The 19,658-nt window shown below is 53.2% G+C and overlaps 1 protein-coding gene across 1 annotated transcript; it reads right to left on the reverse strand.

The window, feature by feature from the left end:
• Positions 1–576: 576 nt before the first annotated feature.
• LOC309633811 (NUT family member 2G-like) lies at positions 577–12,855 on the reverse strand (the record flags this gene model as incomplete). The annotated part of the gene is made up of 6 exons (XM_082403057.1): positions 577–1,451; positions 1,972–2,088; positions 7,729–8,041; positions 9,088–9,216; positions 10,170–10,884; positions 12,840–12,855. 6 exons carry the CDS (start codon positions 12,853–12,855, stop codon positions 660–662), a joined length of 2,082 nt encoding a protein of 693 aa, XP_082259183.1. The 3' UTR covers positions 577–659.
• Between the last annotated feature and the right edge of the window lie 6,803 nt (positions 12,856–19,658).

The following is a 19,658-nucleotide window of genomic DNA, read 5'->3' on the forward strand; positions in this document are numbered from 1 at the left end:
CCATGGCCAAGACTTTTCCTCTCTGGTCAGGCCACCCACACAGGAAACCCTGGATGAGCGGAGGGTCACCCCAGCGCCATCGCCTGGCCACTTCAGGGAAGCAGAGAGCAGCTCCATAAAGACAAGGGCCATCTGCAGGCTCCGTCCTAGAAACTGGTTAGTGTCCAGAGGGCTGAGAGGCACAAAAGCAGCTCTCCCTCCCCAGACGGTTCAGGGATGCAGAAGATGCTACAGATGCCCCAGAAGGCCCCTAGCCAAGCAGGCTTTAGAGAAGGGGATGATGAGGGGGTCCCTGGGGAAAGTGAGAGCTATGCGTTCCCAGGGGCAGCCTGAGGAGTCCTTGTCTATGTGGAGGAAAGGTTTGGCCACCTGTAGATCCATAGCTCCTGTGACCTCCCTCACCCTTCCTTCCTCTCAGGTTCGCTCTCTATGGAGCAGCTCAACACGAAGAAGATGACAGTGGCCTGAGAGCATTTCCCACCAAAACTATCTTTATTCACAATTTTCATACATCACTCCAAAAGTCCTGCCCACACCCACCTCCCCCACCTCCCTAACCCCCCACAATCCCAGGATCAGCTCTGGGGTGAGGAGGAGCCCCTAGGCTCCCCTGGGGGCCGCCCTGGGGTCTCGCCCTGGAGGGCCGGCCCGGCTGTTCCCTACTGGCTGCAGTGCTTCCTCTTCTTCCTCCTCTTCCCTGTGACAAACGGGTCACGCTTTCTCTTTCTCGGCTGTGAGGGGCGAGCCAGCCCCAGAGCCAAGGCTGGCCTCGCAGAGACCCCGTGGCCAGCCCCGGGGATGGGCAGCTTCTCAGCAGCGGCTGGGCGCCCACACAGAGCCCGCTTGCTCGACTTGGGAGCAGCTGGTGGAGCTGGGCTGGGGCCTCTTCTCTGAGGGGAGGGGGCCTGGGGAGCACTCTGGGCCCCCCAACCTCCAGGGGAGGCCAGGCCTGAGGCAGGGGCAGGAGTCTGGGACAGCCCGCAAGGCGGCAGGCTCTGCGGAGAGGCCAAGAGGGAGGCCAGGCTGGGGAGCGCCTCCTCGTTCTCACTGGACGCGTCCCTGGGCCCTCGGGCCTCCCGAACAGGAGACGCCTCTCTGAGAACAGACGCATCCCTGGGTCCCAGTAGAGGGCCAGTGCGCCTTTGACCCTGGGGAGGGGAGGGCCGTCCGGCAAGGAATGGAGATACCTCCTGACGTCCTCGACAGGGAACAAAGACTTTGGGCCCGAACGGGCCAGTGTCTGCTCGGATGGGCCTATGAAGAGCCTCAAAATCACTCTCTGGTGGGCAGGCTTCATCACTGACCCCTCGATGGCGGTCTTGGTCGTGCCTCTGGGCACCTTGGCCGGCGTGGGACTCAGATGGACTTGAGCCCATTCCGGGTGCACTGTGGCTCGGGGCTGCCGGCCCACCTTCCTCCTCTTTCAAGTCCAGGAGTTGTTTCTGCACCAGCTGGTAGGAGGGAGGAGGACAGTGACGGCTCCACGCGCACGTGTGAGAGGAGGAGCACTGGGCAGTGGGACAATGGCCCTGGGGGGGAGGAGGGGACGGGTGACCCCAGGACTAGACTCCAAATACAGACACGGTGGCATTCCTGCCATCCTCCTGCACCTTATTCCCAGCTGTGTGTCCTTCCCTCCGCTCCCGGCTCCCCATCCTCTCCTTCCTATCACCCTGCGCTGCACCCACCCCAGAGAGGGCCCTTCCCCATGCCAGGCCTCCGAGGCAGGGAAGGGACGGACAGAGCCATGTGGGTCTCCTGCTCTGGGGCCCTAGCTCTCCCCTGCTCACTGGGGTCCCTCCGTGCCCTGGTCTTCCTGGGTATCCCTTGTCTCCCCTGTTCTACCTGCGATCCCTCCCTCCTCTGGCTCCCCTGAGCCACCTGGTTTCCCCTGTCCCCTGGATCCCCTGGGGTCCCTCCCCCCTGGAGTCCCCTGGCTCCCTAAGTGTCCCTCTCCCTCCCCTGGCTCACTTCTTCAGGAGTGAGTCCTTCCTCCTGCTTCAGCTCCTCAGCAAGGGCCAAGACATCCAGCTGTGGGTCCGGGGAAAACAATTCTGCCGGGAATCGAGGATGAATGACTGCCTCCACCTCGGACAGAAAGAAGAGGCTGTGAGCATCCTTGGCCAGGAGTGGCCTGTGACACAAGAAGACCAGGAGGGAAAGTGAAAAGCAGAGACCCACCCCAACTCTCCTCCACAAGGCGGGGATGGTCAGCATACACACACACACACACACACACACACACACAAACATGCACATACACAGTCACACACAAAAGAGCACATATACAGATGCACATACACAGACACACAAAGGCATACACACAGACACAAACATATACACACATACACCTGCGTAAACCTCCCCTAACACCAGGCTCAGGAACAAGGAGCTGAGCTTAAGTCCCATCGGCCTGAGCAGAACCCAGATCTTGGGTGCTGAGAGTTCCATGCCCTGGCATCTTGTAGACCCCAGGCTCCAGGCCCAGCCTACCTTGGTGACAGAGTGTTCCCGGGAACGCAGCTCGTCAGTGTAGCTCAAGAGACACGGGTCCAAGTAGGTGTCGTCCTCTTCCTGCTTCAGCTCATTTCCGTCCTTTCCACATTCTGCAGGTGACTTGCCTGTGGCTGAGTGGACGTGCCCCACCAGCGCCTCCATCCTGTCCACATACTCCCTCACAGTCTCAGGGGGAATCTCCTTGGGCGCCTTGGGCTCCGGGGGCCACTGGGATCTGTGTGGCTTCGGGTGCGAGGGCTGGGCCCTGGGGCCGGACATCCTGGGAGCACAGGCTGAGGCAGAGCAGGAGGAAGGGAAGGAAGGTGAGGGACTCCCGGTCCACCTCCTGACCACCGAGCGCACGTTGGTGAGGGCATTGTTTGGGGGACGTTGATGTGGGTGTGGGAGGGGTCAGGACCATCTGAAGCCTCATGCACAGTTGGAGAGGGGAGGTTAGGGGGTCATCTAAGAGAGTCACAAGTAAGGAAGTGGGGAACCTCCAATTTTCTAGGGGTCTCCCCATCAAGCCCACTTCTTAGGCAGACTTCGTGTGGGGTCCTTTGACAGGGAGGTGTGAGAGGAGTTACAAAACTGACCAAGTCAATACCCCGTAGTGACAAAGGGCAGCTGAGACCCCACCCCCCCACCCCCCGCCTCGGTGGCTGTTTTGGTTGAAAGTCCAATGCCCCTGTCTTGAAAGAAAAGGATCCACATGGGGACGGTGGCCAAGCCTAGGCCCCTGTTACCTGTGCCTTCAGCTCCAGTGGGAAGCTGGGTGCCTGGCTGAAGGCCCACTTTCGGGGCTGGGGGCCCCCGAGCATCCAGCTTCGGTGGGGCTGGAGGAGGCAGGTCCTGCGCGCACTGCATCCACTGCAAATGCTGAATGTGCGTCTCCTCCTCGGCCGCAAATTCCATGAACCTGGGGGGTGACGGAGGCACAGGCCACCCTGAGAAAAAGGCCTGGGTTCTGGAGCCCAACAAAGGCAGCCAAGAATGAGGCACTGGGAGAGGATGTGCCTTGGGGCCGTCAAGGCCCTGTGAGGTGCTGTCCACAGCAGAGAGCTGCTCCTGGAAGTGATAACAAGATCTGGGACCCTTCCTGCCTCACCAGCACTGGAGGGCATTCAACAGCATAGACCCAGGTCGCTGAATTGAACCAGGTCAACGGGACACATGGCTGACCCAGGGGGCACCCTCCTCATGCCCCCGTCCCCATCCAGAACCACATGAAGGGCTGACAGCCAGAGGCTGCAACAGGCATGTGTTCCCCACAGGGGTCCTTGCCCGAATCCAGGACCCTGGGCTAGGACTGAGACTCCTGGAACATAGACCTGGAGACAGGGCCCAGGAGAGGCTGGACGATGTGGATGCTGAGCTTAGAGGAGAGGCCTTCCCTTCCTCTGAGAGGTGCTCGTTTGTTTGGTTTCGTTTCTTAAACCAAGGGGATTACCATGGAGCAAACACTGGAAGGGCCGGAGACCCTTGGGCCGACGACAGCTGGCTTCCCCAGCCTCTTCAGGGATGCCAGGATACCCACACAGGGCACTTTTCATGAGAAGAGGTGGTCCCAAATCTATGTTAGTGGCCGCCAGCCACCCACCACTAAGGAAGCAGCAGGCTGGCGGGTGGAGCTCTTTCCCCGGCCCAGCCCATATGGCCGGAGTTGGACCCCTACTGGACACACAGCTTCACCCTGCCCCGTCCTGAGACCTTCATGTCAAGGCAAGGGTAGGTCAAAATCAGGGGAAGGCAGAGCTCCCGGTGGAGGAAGGACAGAAGTCTCAAACTCTCAAGGTGAGGGAGGGGTTTCTGGGGGACAGTAGGGCCCCTGGGCTGCGGGGACCCTGTGCTGGGTGACAGCCCTTCTCCTCTGTCCTCTCTGATGAGCACCCCCACGGCCAGACCCTGCCCTCACCCACTCGCCTCACCCTCCACGCAGCCCCTGGGCCCAGGACGCTGACTCACTTTTCCGCCCTCTCGTAGTAGATCATCCGGTCAAGGTTGCTCAAGCGCCGCCATTCCTGCACGGCCCTCCACAGTCCCTCCTCCAGCGGCATGTAGGGATTCAGGCGGGCCACGAATCGAAGCACTGGGCTGTAAGCCCTTGGGGTCAGTCTCCGGGCCCAGCCCAGCCCGCACCTGCCTGACCCCACCCGCCCATGTGGACCACACATCACTCAACCCAGAATGACTGAGCAACAGGAGGGTGAGAGGCGGGCGTCTGGGAGGGCAAAGACAAGCCTTCCCGGCCACTGCTGTCACCGCCTCACACTCACTCAAGGATGACCATCCACTCCCAGGCTAGAGCTGGGACATTGTGCCTTGGGGAGCTCTTTTCCTCCTCAAGGCTGCATTTTCATAATAAAAATCACCATCATCAATGAGGCATGGCATGTGCCAAGCAATCTGCTAACATTTCATAGATTAGCCCAAGGGGTCTTCTGCACAGTCCTCTGAGTGAAGTGTAATTGTCCCCTTTTTACGAGGGACAGTAGGTTTAGGATGGAAATGCCTGCCAGGCTCACAAGTCTAGTGGGAGAGAGCCCACGCCCTTAGGAGAGCTCTACCATCACCCTGTTCCTCGTGGAATTCTCCACAACGAAGTGGAGGCATGCATAAAGCGCCCTCCTGGGCCCCGCGCTCCTCCCCCTCCTCTGAAGTGACCTCCCCTGGCCATGTACGCTCAAGTCCTGTATGAAGGACACGGCACCACAGGAGAGTGCGGCATCCACTCCTTGGCTCCTCACCTTACACCACGACCCTCTCTGACTGCAAGTCTTCAGTCCATATTACCATGAGAATCATGGAAGAGCAAGCTGGCCAGACTCACAGGGTGGTGGGGCCAGTTGAGATAGGGCACATTTCAGTCCTGATGTCACGGACTGGCAGGCCCACCCTTGTGACCGACAATGTGCCTTCTCATAGCATGGACATCGCCCTCACACCTTCCTTCCAGTATCCCTAGAAAGCTAACGTGCAAGTCCATCCCCAGTTCCTCTTTATCTAAAAGCTCCCATAAGCTGAGGACCCCCTGAGCGTTCACTCACATGAGAAAGCAGGAAAAAGCTTCTGCATCAGGACTCAGGCGAAAGTGTCTCCGGGCCAGGGGCTTGATGTGCTGCCAACGTCGGAAGTTACTGTACTCTCTCTGGGGTTTAGAGGAGCCATCGTGCGAGGCGTTGGACTGGTTGGTGGCCAGGCGGCCCTCCCTGGAAGTGCCATGTGGCCATGGCCCAGAGTTCACTGGGCGAATGATAGGGGCCAGCTGGGCAGCTGGTGGTGGAGCTTGAGGAGGAAAGCCTGGGGTCCAGCCTCCCTTGCCAGCCTGACGTCCTCGAGAGGGAACAAAGACTCTGAGCACGAACGGGCCAGTGTCTGTTCGGATGGGCCTGTGAAGAGCCTCAACATCAATCTCTGCTGGGCAGGCTTCATCACTGACCCCTCGATGGCGGTCTTGGTCGTGCCTCTGGGCACCTTGGCCGGTGTGGGACTCAGATGGACTTGAGCCCATTCCGGGTGCACTGTGGCTCGGGGCTGCCGGCCCACCCTTGTACTCTTTCAAGGCCAGGAGTCGTTTCTGCACCAACTGGTAGGAGGGAGGAGGACAGTGACGGCTCCACGCGCACGTGTGAGAGGAGGCGCACTGGGCAGTGGGACAATGGCCCTGGGGGGGAGGAGGGGACGGGTGACCCCAGGACTAGACTCCAAATACAGACACGGTGGCATGCCTGCCATCCTCCTGCACCTTATTCCCAGCTGTGTGTCCTTCCCTCCGCTCCCGGCTCCCCATCCTCTCCTTCCTATCACCCTGCGCTGCACCCACCCCAGAGAGGGCCCTTCCCCATGCCAGGCCTCCGAGGCAGGGAAGGGACGGACAGAGCCATGTGGGTCTCCTGCTCTGGGGCCCTAGCTCTCCCCTGCTCACTGGGGTCCCTCCGTGCCCTGGTCTTCCTGGGTATCCCTTGTCTCCCCTGTTCTACCTGCGATCCCTCCCTCCTCTGGCTCCCCTGGGCCACCTGGTTTCCCCTGTCCCCTGGATCACCTGGGGTCCCCCCCCCCGGAGTCCCCTGGCTCCCTAAGTGTCCCTCTCCCTCCCCTGGCTCACTTCTTCAGGGGTGAGTCCTTCCTCCTGCTCCAGCTCCTCAGCAAGGGCCAAGACATCCAGCTGTGGGTCCGGGGAAAACAATTCTGCCAGGAATCGAGGATGAATGACTGCCTCCACCTCGGACAGAAAGAAGAGGCTGTGAGCATCCTTGGCCAGGAGTGGCCTGTGACACAAGAAGACCAGGAGGGAAAGTGCAAAGCAGAGACCCACCCCCACTCTCCTCCACAAGGCGGGGATGGTCAGCACACACACACACACACACACACACACACACACATGCACATACACAGTCACACACAAAAGAGCACATATACAGATGCACATACACAGACACACAAAGGCATACACACAGACACAAACATATACACACATACATCTACGTAAACCTCCCCGAACACCAGGCTCAGGAACAAGGAGCTGAGCTTAAGTCCCATCGGCCTGAGCAGAACCCAGATCTTGGGTGCTGAGAGTTCCATGCCCTGGCATCTTGTAGACCCCAGGCTCCAGGCCCAGCCTACCTTGGTGACAGAGTGTTCCCGGGAACGCAGCTCGTCAGTGTAGCTCAAGAGACACGGGTCCAAGCAGGTGTCGTCCTCTTCCTGCTTCAGCTCATTTCCGTCCTTTCCACATTCTGCAGGTGACTTGCCTGTGGCTGAGTGGACGTGCCCCACCAGCGCCTCCATCCTGTCCACATACTCCCTCACAGTCTCAGGGGGAATCTCCTTGGGCGCCTTGGGCTCCGGGGGCCACTGGGATCTGTGTGGCTTCGGGTGCGAGGGCTGGGCCCTGGGGCCGGACATCCTGGGAGCACAGGCTGAGGCAGAGCAGGAGGAAGGGAAGGAAGGTGAGGGACTCCCGGTCCACCTCCTGACCACCGAGCGCACGTTGGTGAGGGCATTGTTTGGGGGACGTTGATGTGGGTGTGGGAGGGGTCAGGACCATCTGAAGCCTCATGCACAGTTGGAGAGGGGAGGTTAGGGGGTCATCTAAGGGAGTCACAAGTAAGGAAGTGGGGAACCTCCAATTTTCTAGGGGTCTCCCCATCAAGCCCACTTCTTAGGCAGACTTCGTGTGGGGTCCTTTGACAGGGAGGTGTGAGAGGAGTTACAAAACTGACCAAGTCAATACCCCGTAGTGACAAAGGGCAGCTGAGACCCCACCCCCCCACCCCCCGCCTCGGTGGCTGTTTTGGTTGAAAGACCAATGCCCCTGTCTTGAAAGAAAAGGATCCACATGGGGACGGTGGCCAAGCCTAGGCCCCTGTTACCTGTGCCTTCAGCTCCAGTGGGAAGCTGGGTGCCTGGCTGAAGGCCCACTTTCGGGGCTGGGGGCCCCCGAGGATCCAGCTTCGGTGGGGCTGGAGGAGGCAGGTCCTGCGCGCACTGCATCCACTGCAAATGCTGAATGTGCATCTCCTCCTCGGCCGCAAATTCCATGAACCTGGGGGGTGACGGAGGCACAGGCCACCCTGAGAAAAAGGCCTGGGTTCTGGAGCCCAACAAAGGCAGCCAAGAATGAGGCACTGGGAGAGGATGTGCCTTGGGGCCGTCAAGGCCCTGTGAGGTGCTGTCCACAGCAGAGAGCTGCTCCTGGAAGTGATAACAAGATCTGGGACCCTTCCTGCCTCACCAGCACTGGAGGGCATTCAACAGCATAGACCCAGGTCGCTGAATTGAACCAGGTCAACGGGACACATGGCTGACCCAGGGGGCACCCTCCTCATGCCCCCGTCCCCATCCAGAACCACATGAAGGGCTGACAGCCAGAGGCTGGAACAGGCATGTGTTCCCCACAGGGGTCCTTGCCCGAATCCAGGACCCTGGGCTAGGACTGAGACTCCTGGAACATAGACCTGGAGACAGGGCCCAGGAGAGGCTGGACGATGTGGATGCTGAGCTTAGAGGAGAGGCCTTCCCTTCCTCTGAGAGGCGCTCGTTTGTTTGCTTTTGTTTCTTAAACCAAGGGGATTACCATGGAGCAAACACTGGAAGGGCCGGAGACCCTTGGGCCGACGACAGCTGGCTTCCCCAGCCTCTTCAGGGATGCCAGGGTACCCACACAGGGCACTTTTCATGAGGAGAGGTGGTCCCAAATCTATGTTAGTGGCCGCCAGCCACCCACCACTAAGGAAGCAGCAGGCTGGCGGGTGGAGCTCTTTCCCCAGCCCAGCCCATATGGCCGGAGTTGGACCCCTACTGGACACACAGCTTCACCCTGCCCCGTCCTGAGACCTTCATGTCAAGGCAAGGGTAGGTCAAAATCAGGGGAAGGCAGAGCTCCCGGTGGAGGAAGGACAGAAGTCTCAAACTCTCAAGGTGAGGGAGGGGTTTCTGGGGGACAGTAGGGCTCCTGGGCTGCAGGAACCCTGTGCTGGGTGACAGCCCTTCTCCTCTGTCCTCTCTGATGAGCACCCCCACGGCCAGACCCTGCCCTCACCCACTCGCCTCACCCTCCACGCAGCCCCTGGGCCCAGGACGCTGACTCACTTTTCCGCCCTCTCGTAGTAGATCATCCGGTCAAGGTTGCTCAAGCGCCGCCATTCCTGCACGGCCCTCCACAGTCCCTCCTCCAGCGGCATGTAGGGATTCAGGCGGGCCACGAATCGAAGCACTGGGCTGTAAGCCCTTGGGGTCAGTCTCCGGGCCCAGCCCAGCCCGCACCTGCCTGACCCCACCCGCCCATGTGGACCACACATCACTCAACCCAGAATGACTGAGCAACAGGAGGGTGAGAGGCGGGCGTCTGGGAGGGCAAAGACAAGCCTTCCCGGCCACTGCTGTCACCGCCTCACACTCACTCAAGGATGACCATCCACTCCCAGGCTAGAGCTGGGACATTGTGCCTTGGGGAGCTCTTTTCCTCCTCAAGGCTGCATTTTCATAATAAAAATCACCATCATCAATGAGGCGTGTCATGTGCCAAGCAATCTGCTAACACTTCATAGATTAGCCCAAGGCGTCTTCTGCACAGTCCTCTGAGTGAAGTGTAATTGTCCCCTTTTTACGAGGGACCGGAGGTTTAGGATGGAAATGCCTGCCAGGCTCACAAGTCTAGTGGGAGAGAGCCCACGCCCTTAGGAGAGCTCTACCATCACCCTGTTCCTCGTGGAATTCTCCACAACGAAGTGGAGGCATGCATAAAGCGCCCTCCTGGGCCCCGCGCTCCTCCCCCTCCTCTGAAGTGACCTCCCCTGGCCATGTACGCTCAAGTCCTGTATGAAGGACACGGCACCACAGGAGAGTGCGGCATCCACTCCTTGGCTCCTCACCTTACACCACGACCCTCTCTGACTGCAGGTCTTCAGTCCAGATTACCATGAGAATCATGGAAGAGCAAGCTGGCCAGACTCACAGGGTGGTGGGGCCAGTTGAGATAGGGCACATTTCAGTCCTGATGTCACGGACTGGCAGGCCCACCCTTGTGACCGACAATGTGCCTTCTCATAGCATGGACATCGCCCTCACACCTTCCTTCCAGTAGCCCTAGAAAGCTAACGTGCGAGTCCATCCCCAGTTCCTCTTTATCTAAAAGCTCCCATAAGCTGAGGACCCCCTGAGCGTTCACTCACATGAGAAAGCAGGAAAAAGCTTCTGCATCAGGACTCAGGTGAAAGTGTCTCTGGGCCAGGGGCTTGATGTGCTGCCAACGTCGGAAGTTACTGTACTCTCTCTGGGTGTTAGAGGAGCCATCGTGCGAGGCGTTGGACTGGTTGGTGGCCAGGCGGCCCTCCCTGGAAGTGCCATGTGGCCATGGCCCAGAGTTCACTGGGCGAATGATAGGGGCCAGCTGGGCAGCTGGTGGTGGAGCTTGAGGAGGAAAGCCTGGGGTCCAGCCTCCCTTGCCAGCCTGACTAACTCCAACAGCTGGAGCAGTCACAACGGTCCCCATCACAGGGGTTGCTATGAATTCGGGTGCAGGACATGCAGCACTCCTGCTGAGGGCCCCTGGAGCGCTCCAGTTGAGGGGGGCCTGAGTAACGACAAAGGTCTGAGTCTGGGGGGCCTCCACTGGCCTCCCTTGTGACCTGACTTGGACAGTGAGGTTGCAAGCCCCAGGGGCACTGGGGCCACGGCCACCATTAGCCACCAAAGGCGTCCTGGGGAAAGCTGGCAGCAGCAGGCTGCTGCCAGGAGGGAATGCTGGGGTGAGGGGACGTGGCAGGTGCTGCTGCCAGGGTGGCCGGTGCTGGGCGCCAGGAATGGGTGGAGGGAAGGGCACTGCCGTGAAAGTAGACAAGGAGGCACCGGGGTTCATGGTCACATCCGTTCCCAGCACTGGACATGCTGTTGAGGCAAAGGAAAGGAGTGAATGGAGGAGGAGAATGGGCAAGTGGGACTGAGGCTTTCTGTGGCATCAGAGTGTAAATCTCCACAGGTGAGGGACACTTGGACAAGGGAAACTGTGCAGCGTGCAAATGTCTTCAAGTGATTTTCATGCCCTGACCTCCAGTTGAGAATTATTCCACTGGTGACCCCGCGCCCATCCACCAAGGTCCCTGACCCCTGTCTGCCGAGAAGAAATCGCCTCAGCAAGCACTGACTTGGAGAGCCTCCCTAAGGCACCGCCTGGCACCTAAGCCTCACAGGCTGTCTCCCAAGATCTGGAACTGTGTGGACATCCGCTCTGTGAGAAATGCCCCTCAGCCGGCGTACTAGCAGGTAGGGACCTTCTCCAAGGTAAGTTCTAGGCACCCAAAAGCCCTTTGTGGACAGGTATTGTGTAAAATATTAGGGCCCCACCTCCTCCTCAGTCCTCCTTTTCCTGATGCTCAGTGTAAATCCCCTCTTTCTTTCCTAGCCTCACAAAACAAAACAAAATGCTGGAAAATATCTCTCTAATGGAATCCCGATACAAACCCATAACACTGGCCCAGAATGCACCTGCATCTCAGAACAACCCACAGCAGACACTTAACATGGGCCAGGTCCTGCCACCCCCTCCCCAGTGCCCAGAGTCACTGTCATCACTCAGGAGTTCTGTTCCTAGGAGGCGGGGGTGGGGGGAGTGGTGTGTGAGAAGTAGGCGCGTGTCCCTTAGATTCTGTCATTTCACAGCCAGTGATGGCTGCAGAGGATTAAACAAGGGCCAGGGAATTGTCATGTTACATTGGTCATGGGACTACAGACCGCCTGTGGTCCTTCCCCCTCCAGCTCCCAATAACGGAAAGACAATCTGAGAAGCAGGCAGAAGGCAGTTGCCATGGCGATCAAGTTGTCTGGATCACATCCCTGTTCAGGAGAACAAGGTACACACCACGGTGCACCTAATTAACCAGAACAGGTGTCATAGGACGTTTAATAATAACACAGAAGATCGTCTTCCTGCCCCTGGGCTACACTCCTTCCCCCTTTAAAAGAGGAAGCAGCCTTCACAGACATTCCACCCGAAACAACCCCACTCCACATCTGTCCCCTGTCCATGAAGGAGTGACAGGAAATATGAACAAACTCTTCCTCTCAAGGCAGCCTGAGGGTCCACCATGAGATACTGGACGAGATGAAGTAGGTCTGAAGTACTGCGATTCCACAAAAGGAAGAACAATTCAGAGCAACTCAGGAACCTGAGCCCTCTCTTGGCTGAAGTTACACGGTTGCCCATCCCCTGTTGAATCCCAAGCAACAGTTGCCTGAACTGAGAAGTGAGCTCTGGGCTGGGAGGAGTGGACGAGGTGTGGGCTGCGGCAGTTAGAGTAACCTCCTGCCTAGCTCTCGGAGAGGACACTTCACTGCAGGTGTGGCCACACACAGCCCCACTGAATAGTTTTCTCACCAAGACCATCTCTCCCCACGGCCCCCTTAGATACAGTATGCTCCTGTTCAAATGCCTTAGAAAGATATGGTGAGGCAAGCTTCAGGTGTCTCAGGAACACAAGACAGGTCTAGGTTTTCCTCATGACCCTCCCTGTGTCACCACCAGGACATCACACACATCCTTACACACACGTTTCAAAGTGGCTTGTCTCCCTTCTAGAAAGAATCAACCTGCCTGCTGCCATCCTTTCTCCATAGCCAGGGCAATTCCTCTTGATCCACCTCCAATGACCCCTCCTCCCCAGTGCAGTCTCAGGTTTCTTCAGGCTCCCCAGTCTCCCCAGGTGAAATGTCCTCGTGTGTCCAGGGCTCTCTTCTCCCTCTACTTCAGTCCAACTGTGTGCCCACCGTGAAGTGTCACGTGTGAACCCGAAGGATGTGAGGGATGGCAGGGTCTCTGAGAACACACCCCCAGCCTATAGCCTTACCTCCTTCTGAAGCCATCCTGCAGGCTTGGGCACGGACTACTGCTGCCTGGTAGCCTCAATGAGAAAAGTCAAGACCAGGACCCAGAGAGTGACCTGCTTCAACAGACGCTCAGGATCCAACTGAAGGAGGGGCACGTTTGAGTCATAACAGTAGAATGTGGCTGAAACATTCTGCAGTGGGGGAGGGGCAGAGGGCACGTGGGTCTGGGTAGGGTGGGGGTGGGGAGACATTCCACGAGGGCTCTGGCAGGTAGGCAAGAACCGGAAGTTCCTTCCACCTCACACAGTGGCAACACAATTGGCGTGTGCCTCTTTACGCAGTTTATACACTGTTTTTTTGATTCACGGCACCGAGGTTGGACTTGACGGTCCCTTCCTTTCACTTCTTTTTCCATCAACCTAGTTTTGTGTCCCTCAACACACTCTGCTTCCTACCTGGCTCTTGACTTACTTCAACAGAGACTAGACTTTCTGAACAAAATTCAGAACTGTTAGTCTGATAAACACTTGGGTATTTATGGCCACATGGAACTGAGTATTTGAAATTAGGATTGTCTCAGCAGATCCAGTGTCTTTGACTGCTGTATGTACATCACTCCTAAGGGAGTGGTCCTTGTGCTCCAACCAACATCCAGCAGGACCAGCCTTACTAATGATCCTTTGTGCTGGAAAGCCCCCGTCCATCAAAAAACCGTCATGCAGCCCCCATGTCCAAGACCAGAATTCACTAAATGTCTTTCTCATAGTATTCCATGGTTGTAAAAGATTTAGTTTTTTACCTTTTAAATGATTTTAGTATAATATTTTAAGCGAGCAACACCGTCTCATGGTTCAAAATTAAATTGTGCAAAATGGAATATGCAGTGGCGAGTCCTCCTCCCACCTCTTTCCCCTGTCAACCCAATCCTCTTTCCTGGAGGAAACCAGTGTTATCTCTTTCATTAAAATCTTCCCAGAGATACGTTATGCAACTAAAAACGAAGGCAATCTGTTTTCAGTTTTTAAAATGCCTTCATTTTTTTTCTAGATGATAATTCATATATGTTCCAATATATCTGAGGATATTTCCAATGATTGTCTTTGTACGGGTATTGTGGCTCCTGTGTTTCTGCACTAGATTCCTAGAACAAGACTTTCTAGTCTCTTAAATTTCAAAGCACCTGAAAAAATAGGGTGGCTCGATCTAGTAAAGAAAAGTAACAAATGCCTAACTGAATTTGACTTTTGAATTTCACATAAACAATGAATTCATTTTTAGTACAACTTTGTCCCATGCAACATTTTGGACATAGTTTTACTGCAAATTCTTTCCCTGTTTATCTGAAATTTACATTTAACTTGAAATCTGTATTTTATCTGGCAACACTACCAAAAAATCAGAACATACTAAGCTATTATCAGTTACTCATCCTTATGAGAAAGAGAACTTGGAGTGATGAGACTCAAGTGTGCACCTTGGCTCCAACAGAAAACACAACTGTAAACATACACAAAATCTGCAGGCTCTTTGGATGAAATGGATTTGGAAGAGCCATCATATAGCACTGAACATCTTGGCTTAGTAGGGGTAAGGACAGAAGTAAGGAACAAGAAGGCAGAAAATCTTCTTCTCTTTCCTTATGTTAAAGGGACTAAACATCCTAGAGCCCTGGTTTTTCTAGATGTTAAAAGTCCACTACCCATGAGATGGATGTGCACCTTGACACAATGCCAAGAGTTTATCCACCAGTGTCCAATCCCCATTCAGAGAAGCCCACTTCCATCTAAATCCTAGCCTGCAAGCCCTGCTTACAAGTTTGTTAATTTCCTGTCTGCATTACATACACTTGCTCTTTACAATCTAGGCTCATCGTTGCATATGGCCCCATCTGCATGGGAATCATGGTAACATTCCTTTTACAAAACTTGTTTGATTATTATTTTCATATTGAGAATCCATGTCAGTCAGTTTACCACTATCAAAATGATATGAAAGAGTATTCGTATTTTGTGTTGTGAGAAGAGAGGACTGTTAGGAAACTTGTCAAGGGAGATGAAGGCTGAAAACCTCAGAGGATGGCAACCAAATCTCTTGCGAGACGAGATTCTCTCACTGCTGTAGCTGCAGTAGAACTCCAACTGATTGTGGGGTGTTGGGGAAGGAAACAGAGGTTTAGAAGGACTGTTCCACAGTGTGAAAAAGACTCCTGTTGGTGTTTAAGAAGTCCCTTGCCCCTTGTCAGGAAAAACTGACTCAGAAGAAGATGAGAAGATAAGGTGAGAATATTTCAAGCAACATCATGGTGAACTTTATATCTAAAGAAACTCCTGTCGGGGACTGAAAAAAATAAACAGTTTGGGAATATCGTTCAGTACTGGAGCTTTTACAATGAAGGAAAACTCATATGATTTTCAACCAATAACCTCATTCTAGAGGGATTGTGAGGCAAAATATTGTACCCAGGCACTCGAGAAAGGCAGGCTTCCTTGTTGCTTCCTCCCTTTGTTCAGTCATTCAACCAATTATTTACAAGATTCTCACTCATAATTCTGATACAGTATTTGAAGGACTCTTCTCAAGGCCACTGATACAAAAATGGCACTGTGCAAAAATTAGTCAGTCCCAATTCTGCAATCACTTTTGTAATACTTCAAAATCCTACACCCCAGGGACAGAGATAATCAAATTAGCCCAAATGTAATTTGGGAAGAGCAGTCACAGAAGGGAGTATCTAAAAGTCCTTTGGATCATGATCTCTGACTATTCCTGCACAGAGGCTGTGCGCAGGCATTGACTACTGAGAAAAAACAACTCTGGACATGCATCACAAGCCTCAGAAGACAGTTCATCTTCCACTCAATCACGAAACATTAAAGAAACAAAGAGATACCATGTTTGTGTCTTGTGGAGTTTTCAAGTCTGGGCACTTGGAGGCGCTTAGTGCTGTTAGATGTGAGGGGTCTTCAGGGGCATCCTGTTGAGTGAGAAATGCTCTAATCTTGCGGTTGACCAGAAAGAGGATCTGATGATTGAAGTTTCTTTGGGAAGTATTACAAAGTCAGGCCAGTAAGTTGATCCTGCTACTATTTTTGTTGTTGTTGTTGTTTTTAATGCCAACTGAAAGTCTACAAGATATTACAAAAAAGGAGGGAGGGAAAGTAAAATTGTTCCCATACTACCTGCTGTGTTGAAATTGGCCCAGATTGTCCACTCTCTCTCAAAGTTATTTAAAAAAAAAAAAAAACCGTACAAAGGAAACACCTGTGAATCAACATTTATTGAAAAACCTCCATGTATTAAATACACTGAGAAAAAATATTCTAGTAGAGTAAATGCGTTTGGAAAAACTCTAGGAACGGAGTCAGGAGACAGTATCTTAAGAGTGTTTCCCAGGTCTGAATTCTTTGCTAGAATTGTTCTTTAACGGAAACTTCAGGCTTGCTAGGAAAAAGGACCTACTGTTTTTTGAAAGGCATAAACAAGAACCAAGGAACTGCAGTCCAAAGGGCATGAAAGCACTTGCCCCAATTTGAGGCTACTGTGCTTAGAGCGGAGCTCTCCAGAACTCTTTGTAGCTAAGTGCATGGGTTTCAGGTGTGCAATAGAAAAATCACGAGTGCACATCTCACAAGAGCTGGTTTTAAGAAGAGACCAGCACGAAACTTCCCGGCGAGGAGCGTCGCCAGAGATGCTCTGCAGCGTGCCCGACACTCCACCTCTCTCCTCTCTGGCAGAGAGCTGCAGGACCAGATGCCCGCGTGCCCCGCGCCTGCACGCCTGCGCACGCCCACTGGGGCGGGGCTCTCGGGCACGCGGACCGCCGTCCTCCCACGGCTCCTGGCGTCTGTTGGGGCAGTTGGCTCGGCTCCGGAAGACAGGAGCGCATGCGCGAGCGTGGAGGGTGGGGCCCCAACGGCCGTCCGGCGGGGGCGGGGCCTGTCATGGCGGCCTCGAGAGTCAATTCCAGGAACCCTGAGGTAAGGGGTACGGGGACTTTTCACCCCTCAGGTGTCACCGCTCTGCGCTGTTGTTCACCCTGTGGGTTATTTGTGCCCTTGCCCGTGTAAGGAGACTCCCCACAATGTGGATTCACGCCCCCATAGAGCTCGATTCCCTTGAGGGGTTTACCCCAGGGTTATTGGCACCACTGGGGAGCCGGCTGCATGAAGGGTTCAGTGATTGCGGGGCCTACAGTCGGGGGGAAATAGTGTGTGTGAGCTATTAAACAGGTGCCCAGGTGCCGTTCTAGGCTGCGCGTTCTGAAGAGTCCAAAAGCTAGAGGGACGTTCTTGCGAGTTGAAAACCCTCATCTGGTTCCAAAGGTGTAGCTCAGGTGATTGGAAAATGAGTGAAGATCGAAGGAACACACTCATGGTTTCACTAGTGTCTTCCTTCTTATCATAAAAACATCAATCACCACTTATGTTCAAACTGCATTCTTTTGTCATTGATGGGAGCAACTTTGCTGAATGTGGTAATAAACATGTATTTGTAGTCTGATGTCAAATCATGATTGATTTGCAAGCATAGATGGGGTCTGTACATATTTAATTGGTTGGTGGGAATCTGATATGTAGTCAAAGGTGTGGGTTGGTTTTGTCTGTGGATGTTTGTGTCTGAAGGGAGGTCATGCCTGTGTTTTTGTGAGAGTGTGTAAGAGTGAGTGTTGTACTTGGAGGGTGTTGAGATGTGACGCAGGCATACTCAAGGAGTTGGTGGTTAGGTGTTTGTAACTAGGTGTTTGGGGAATATGTTTACATGTGTTTTTTTCACCCATGAATTTGGGGATTTATGTGTGTCTAATGGTGGATTTGGAAGGATTATCTGCATATGCGTAAGGGCAATGTCAGGAAAAGTAGTGGTGTATATTACTTTGGGTGTCCAGTCTGTTTATTTTGTATATTTGGGGAATGTAGGATGATCATTTGTGTATTCAGGGCATGTTGTATGGTTATGGGGTGTTTCTGTGTGTGCATTTTCAGGAGCTATCTATGTATATTTGGATGTGTAGAGGGCAAGTCTGTGACTATTTTCTGGGACTGGTGGATGTTGTATATGTAGGTATGTTGTGTTTGTATGATTCTGTATTCTGCAAGATGGCAGAGTTAATTGTGTGTGAGAGGTTGGGAATGTGGGGTTATGTATATGCCAGTAGTGTGGTACTGTATGTGTATTTGTAACAAAGGGCATATAGGGTGATATTATTGCATATTTGTAGTGTTCTGGGTAATTGTGGTTGCATTTGGGACTTGTGGAGAGTTATGTGTTAAATGAGTTTGTGTGTGTATTCAAGGGGCATGGCCACTTGGAGGAATATTTGCTGAGGCTGTGCATTTGTAATTTTCAGTAGGAGCCTCTGAAGCTTATGTATTTTGGGAAGTGAGTATATGTGTATCTGATAAAGAGGTGGGGTTCTATGTTTCTACAGGGAAGTTGGACAATTGCATTTCTATGTATTAGAAATATGTGATATGGGTATTTGTTAGTACTTGCATATGTGTGAGCTGGCTCCTAATAGCTAGGGATCATTTGATATATGGAAGTTGTTTCATAAATGGTTTGCTGGAGACACTTCCATGTATCTTACTTGTGTATTCTAATCTGTGTGTGTGTCCATCATCAGGTTCATGCATTATCAAAGTTTGTTCATAAGGTATGGAGTTGTTAGGAGTATTCAAAGTGTATTTCTTTGGAGAATGCTAGGGTGTTTATACATGTGTTTGGTAGGAGTAAGAGGTGGTCTGTCTATATATTCGGGGTGAGGGTAGAAATATATATATATAAACACCCCCCCCCCACATATACAGTTGATATGTTGGGGTGGTGGTGGGGAGCTTGTATTCTGGAGAGGTAGCATAATGTATAGTGTTTGGGAGGGGATCTGTATGTTCAGGGCTTGGGAATATTTGCATGTGTGTGTCCATAGGTGTGTGAGAATTGTGTATGTATATTAGTAAGACTGCAGAGGTTGTCGGTGTTTTCCTGTTTTGAGTGTGTCTGAGCATTTGGGGTGTATACTCATGAGTAGTTTGTGGGTGTGTGTATTTGTGATTTGTGAATATATCAGGAGGCTTAGAGTCCTCTGTGTGTCTATTTCAAAATGTAATGCCTGAAGAATTTAGTGGTGTTGCTTGTATGTGTGTTCTCAGTATTAGTGAGGTGGACTTATATGTACAGTTGACCCTTGAACAACACACATTTGAACCACACGGGTCCACTTATAGTGGATTTTTTTTCCAGTAAATACTACAGGACTACTACACGATCCATGGATGCAGAACCACTGCATGGAGGGTTGGCGCCCTAACCCCCAAGTTGTTCAAGGGTCAGCTGTATTTGATAAGAATAGGTTATTTGTGGCTGTGTGTGTTTTTGAGTTCCTGGGGCTTCTGGGGTATGTATTCTGGGGGATGTGAGAGTTTAGTTTGTGTGTTTGGAAAGAGTAGATGGTGTAGGTTATGTGTGTGTGCAGGAATCCTGGAGTATATGTATTTTAGGGCTGTGGGATTGCATATGGGTCTTTTTTGGGTTGCACATGAGACAGTTGTGTACTTGGTGAGCCTGTGTATTTAGGTACTCAGTGTGTACATCTGGATGGCATATTGGTTGCACGTGTTTGTTTTCAGGCCCATGTTGTGTGTGTATATATAGTTGTGAGAGTGGAATGTGAATATTCAGGGTGAGTAAGGTTTTGTCTGTAAAAATTTAGGTAGTAAGAGGTAGTCTGTTTGTGTATTTATTCAGGGTGAGGGTAGAAATGTACGTGTGTGTTCAGGATATATATATATATATATATATATGTATATGTATATGTACAAACACATATGTGTATGTGGTAT

Source organism: Balaenoptera borealis (assembly GCF_965194805.1).
Source record: "Balaenoptera borealis genome assembly, chromosome: 8".
Taxonomy (NCBI): Eukaryota; Metazoa; Chordata; class Mammalia; order Artiodactyla; family Balaenopteridae; genus Balaenoptera; species Balaenoptera borealis.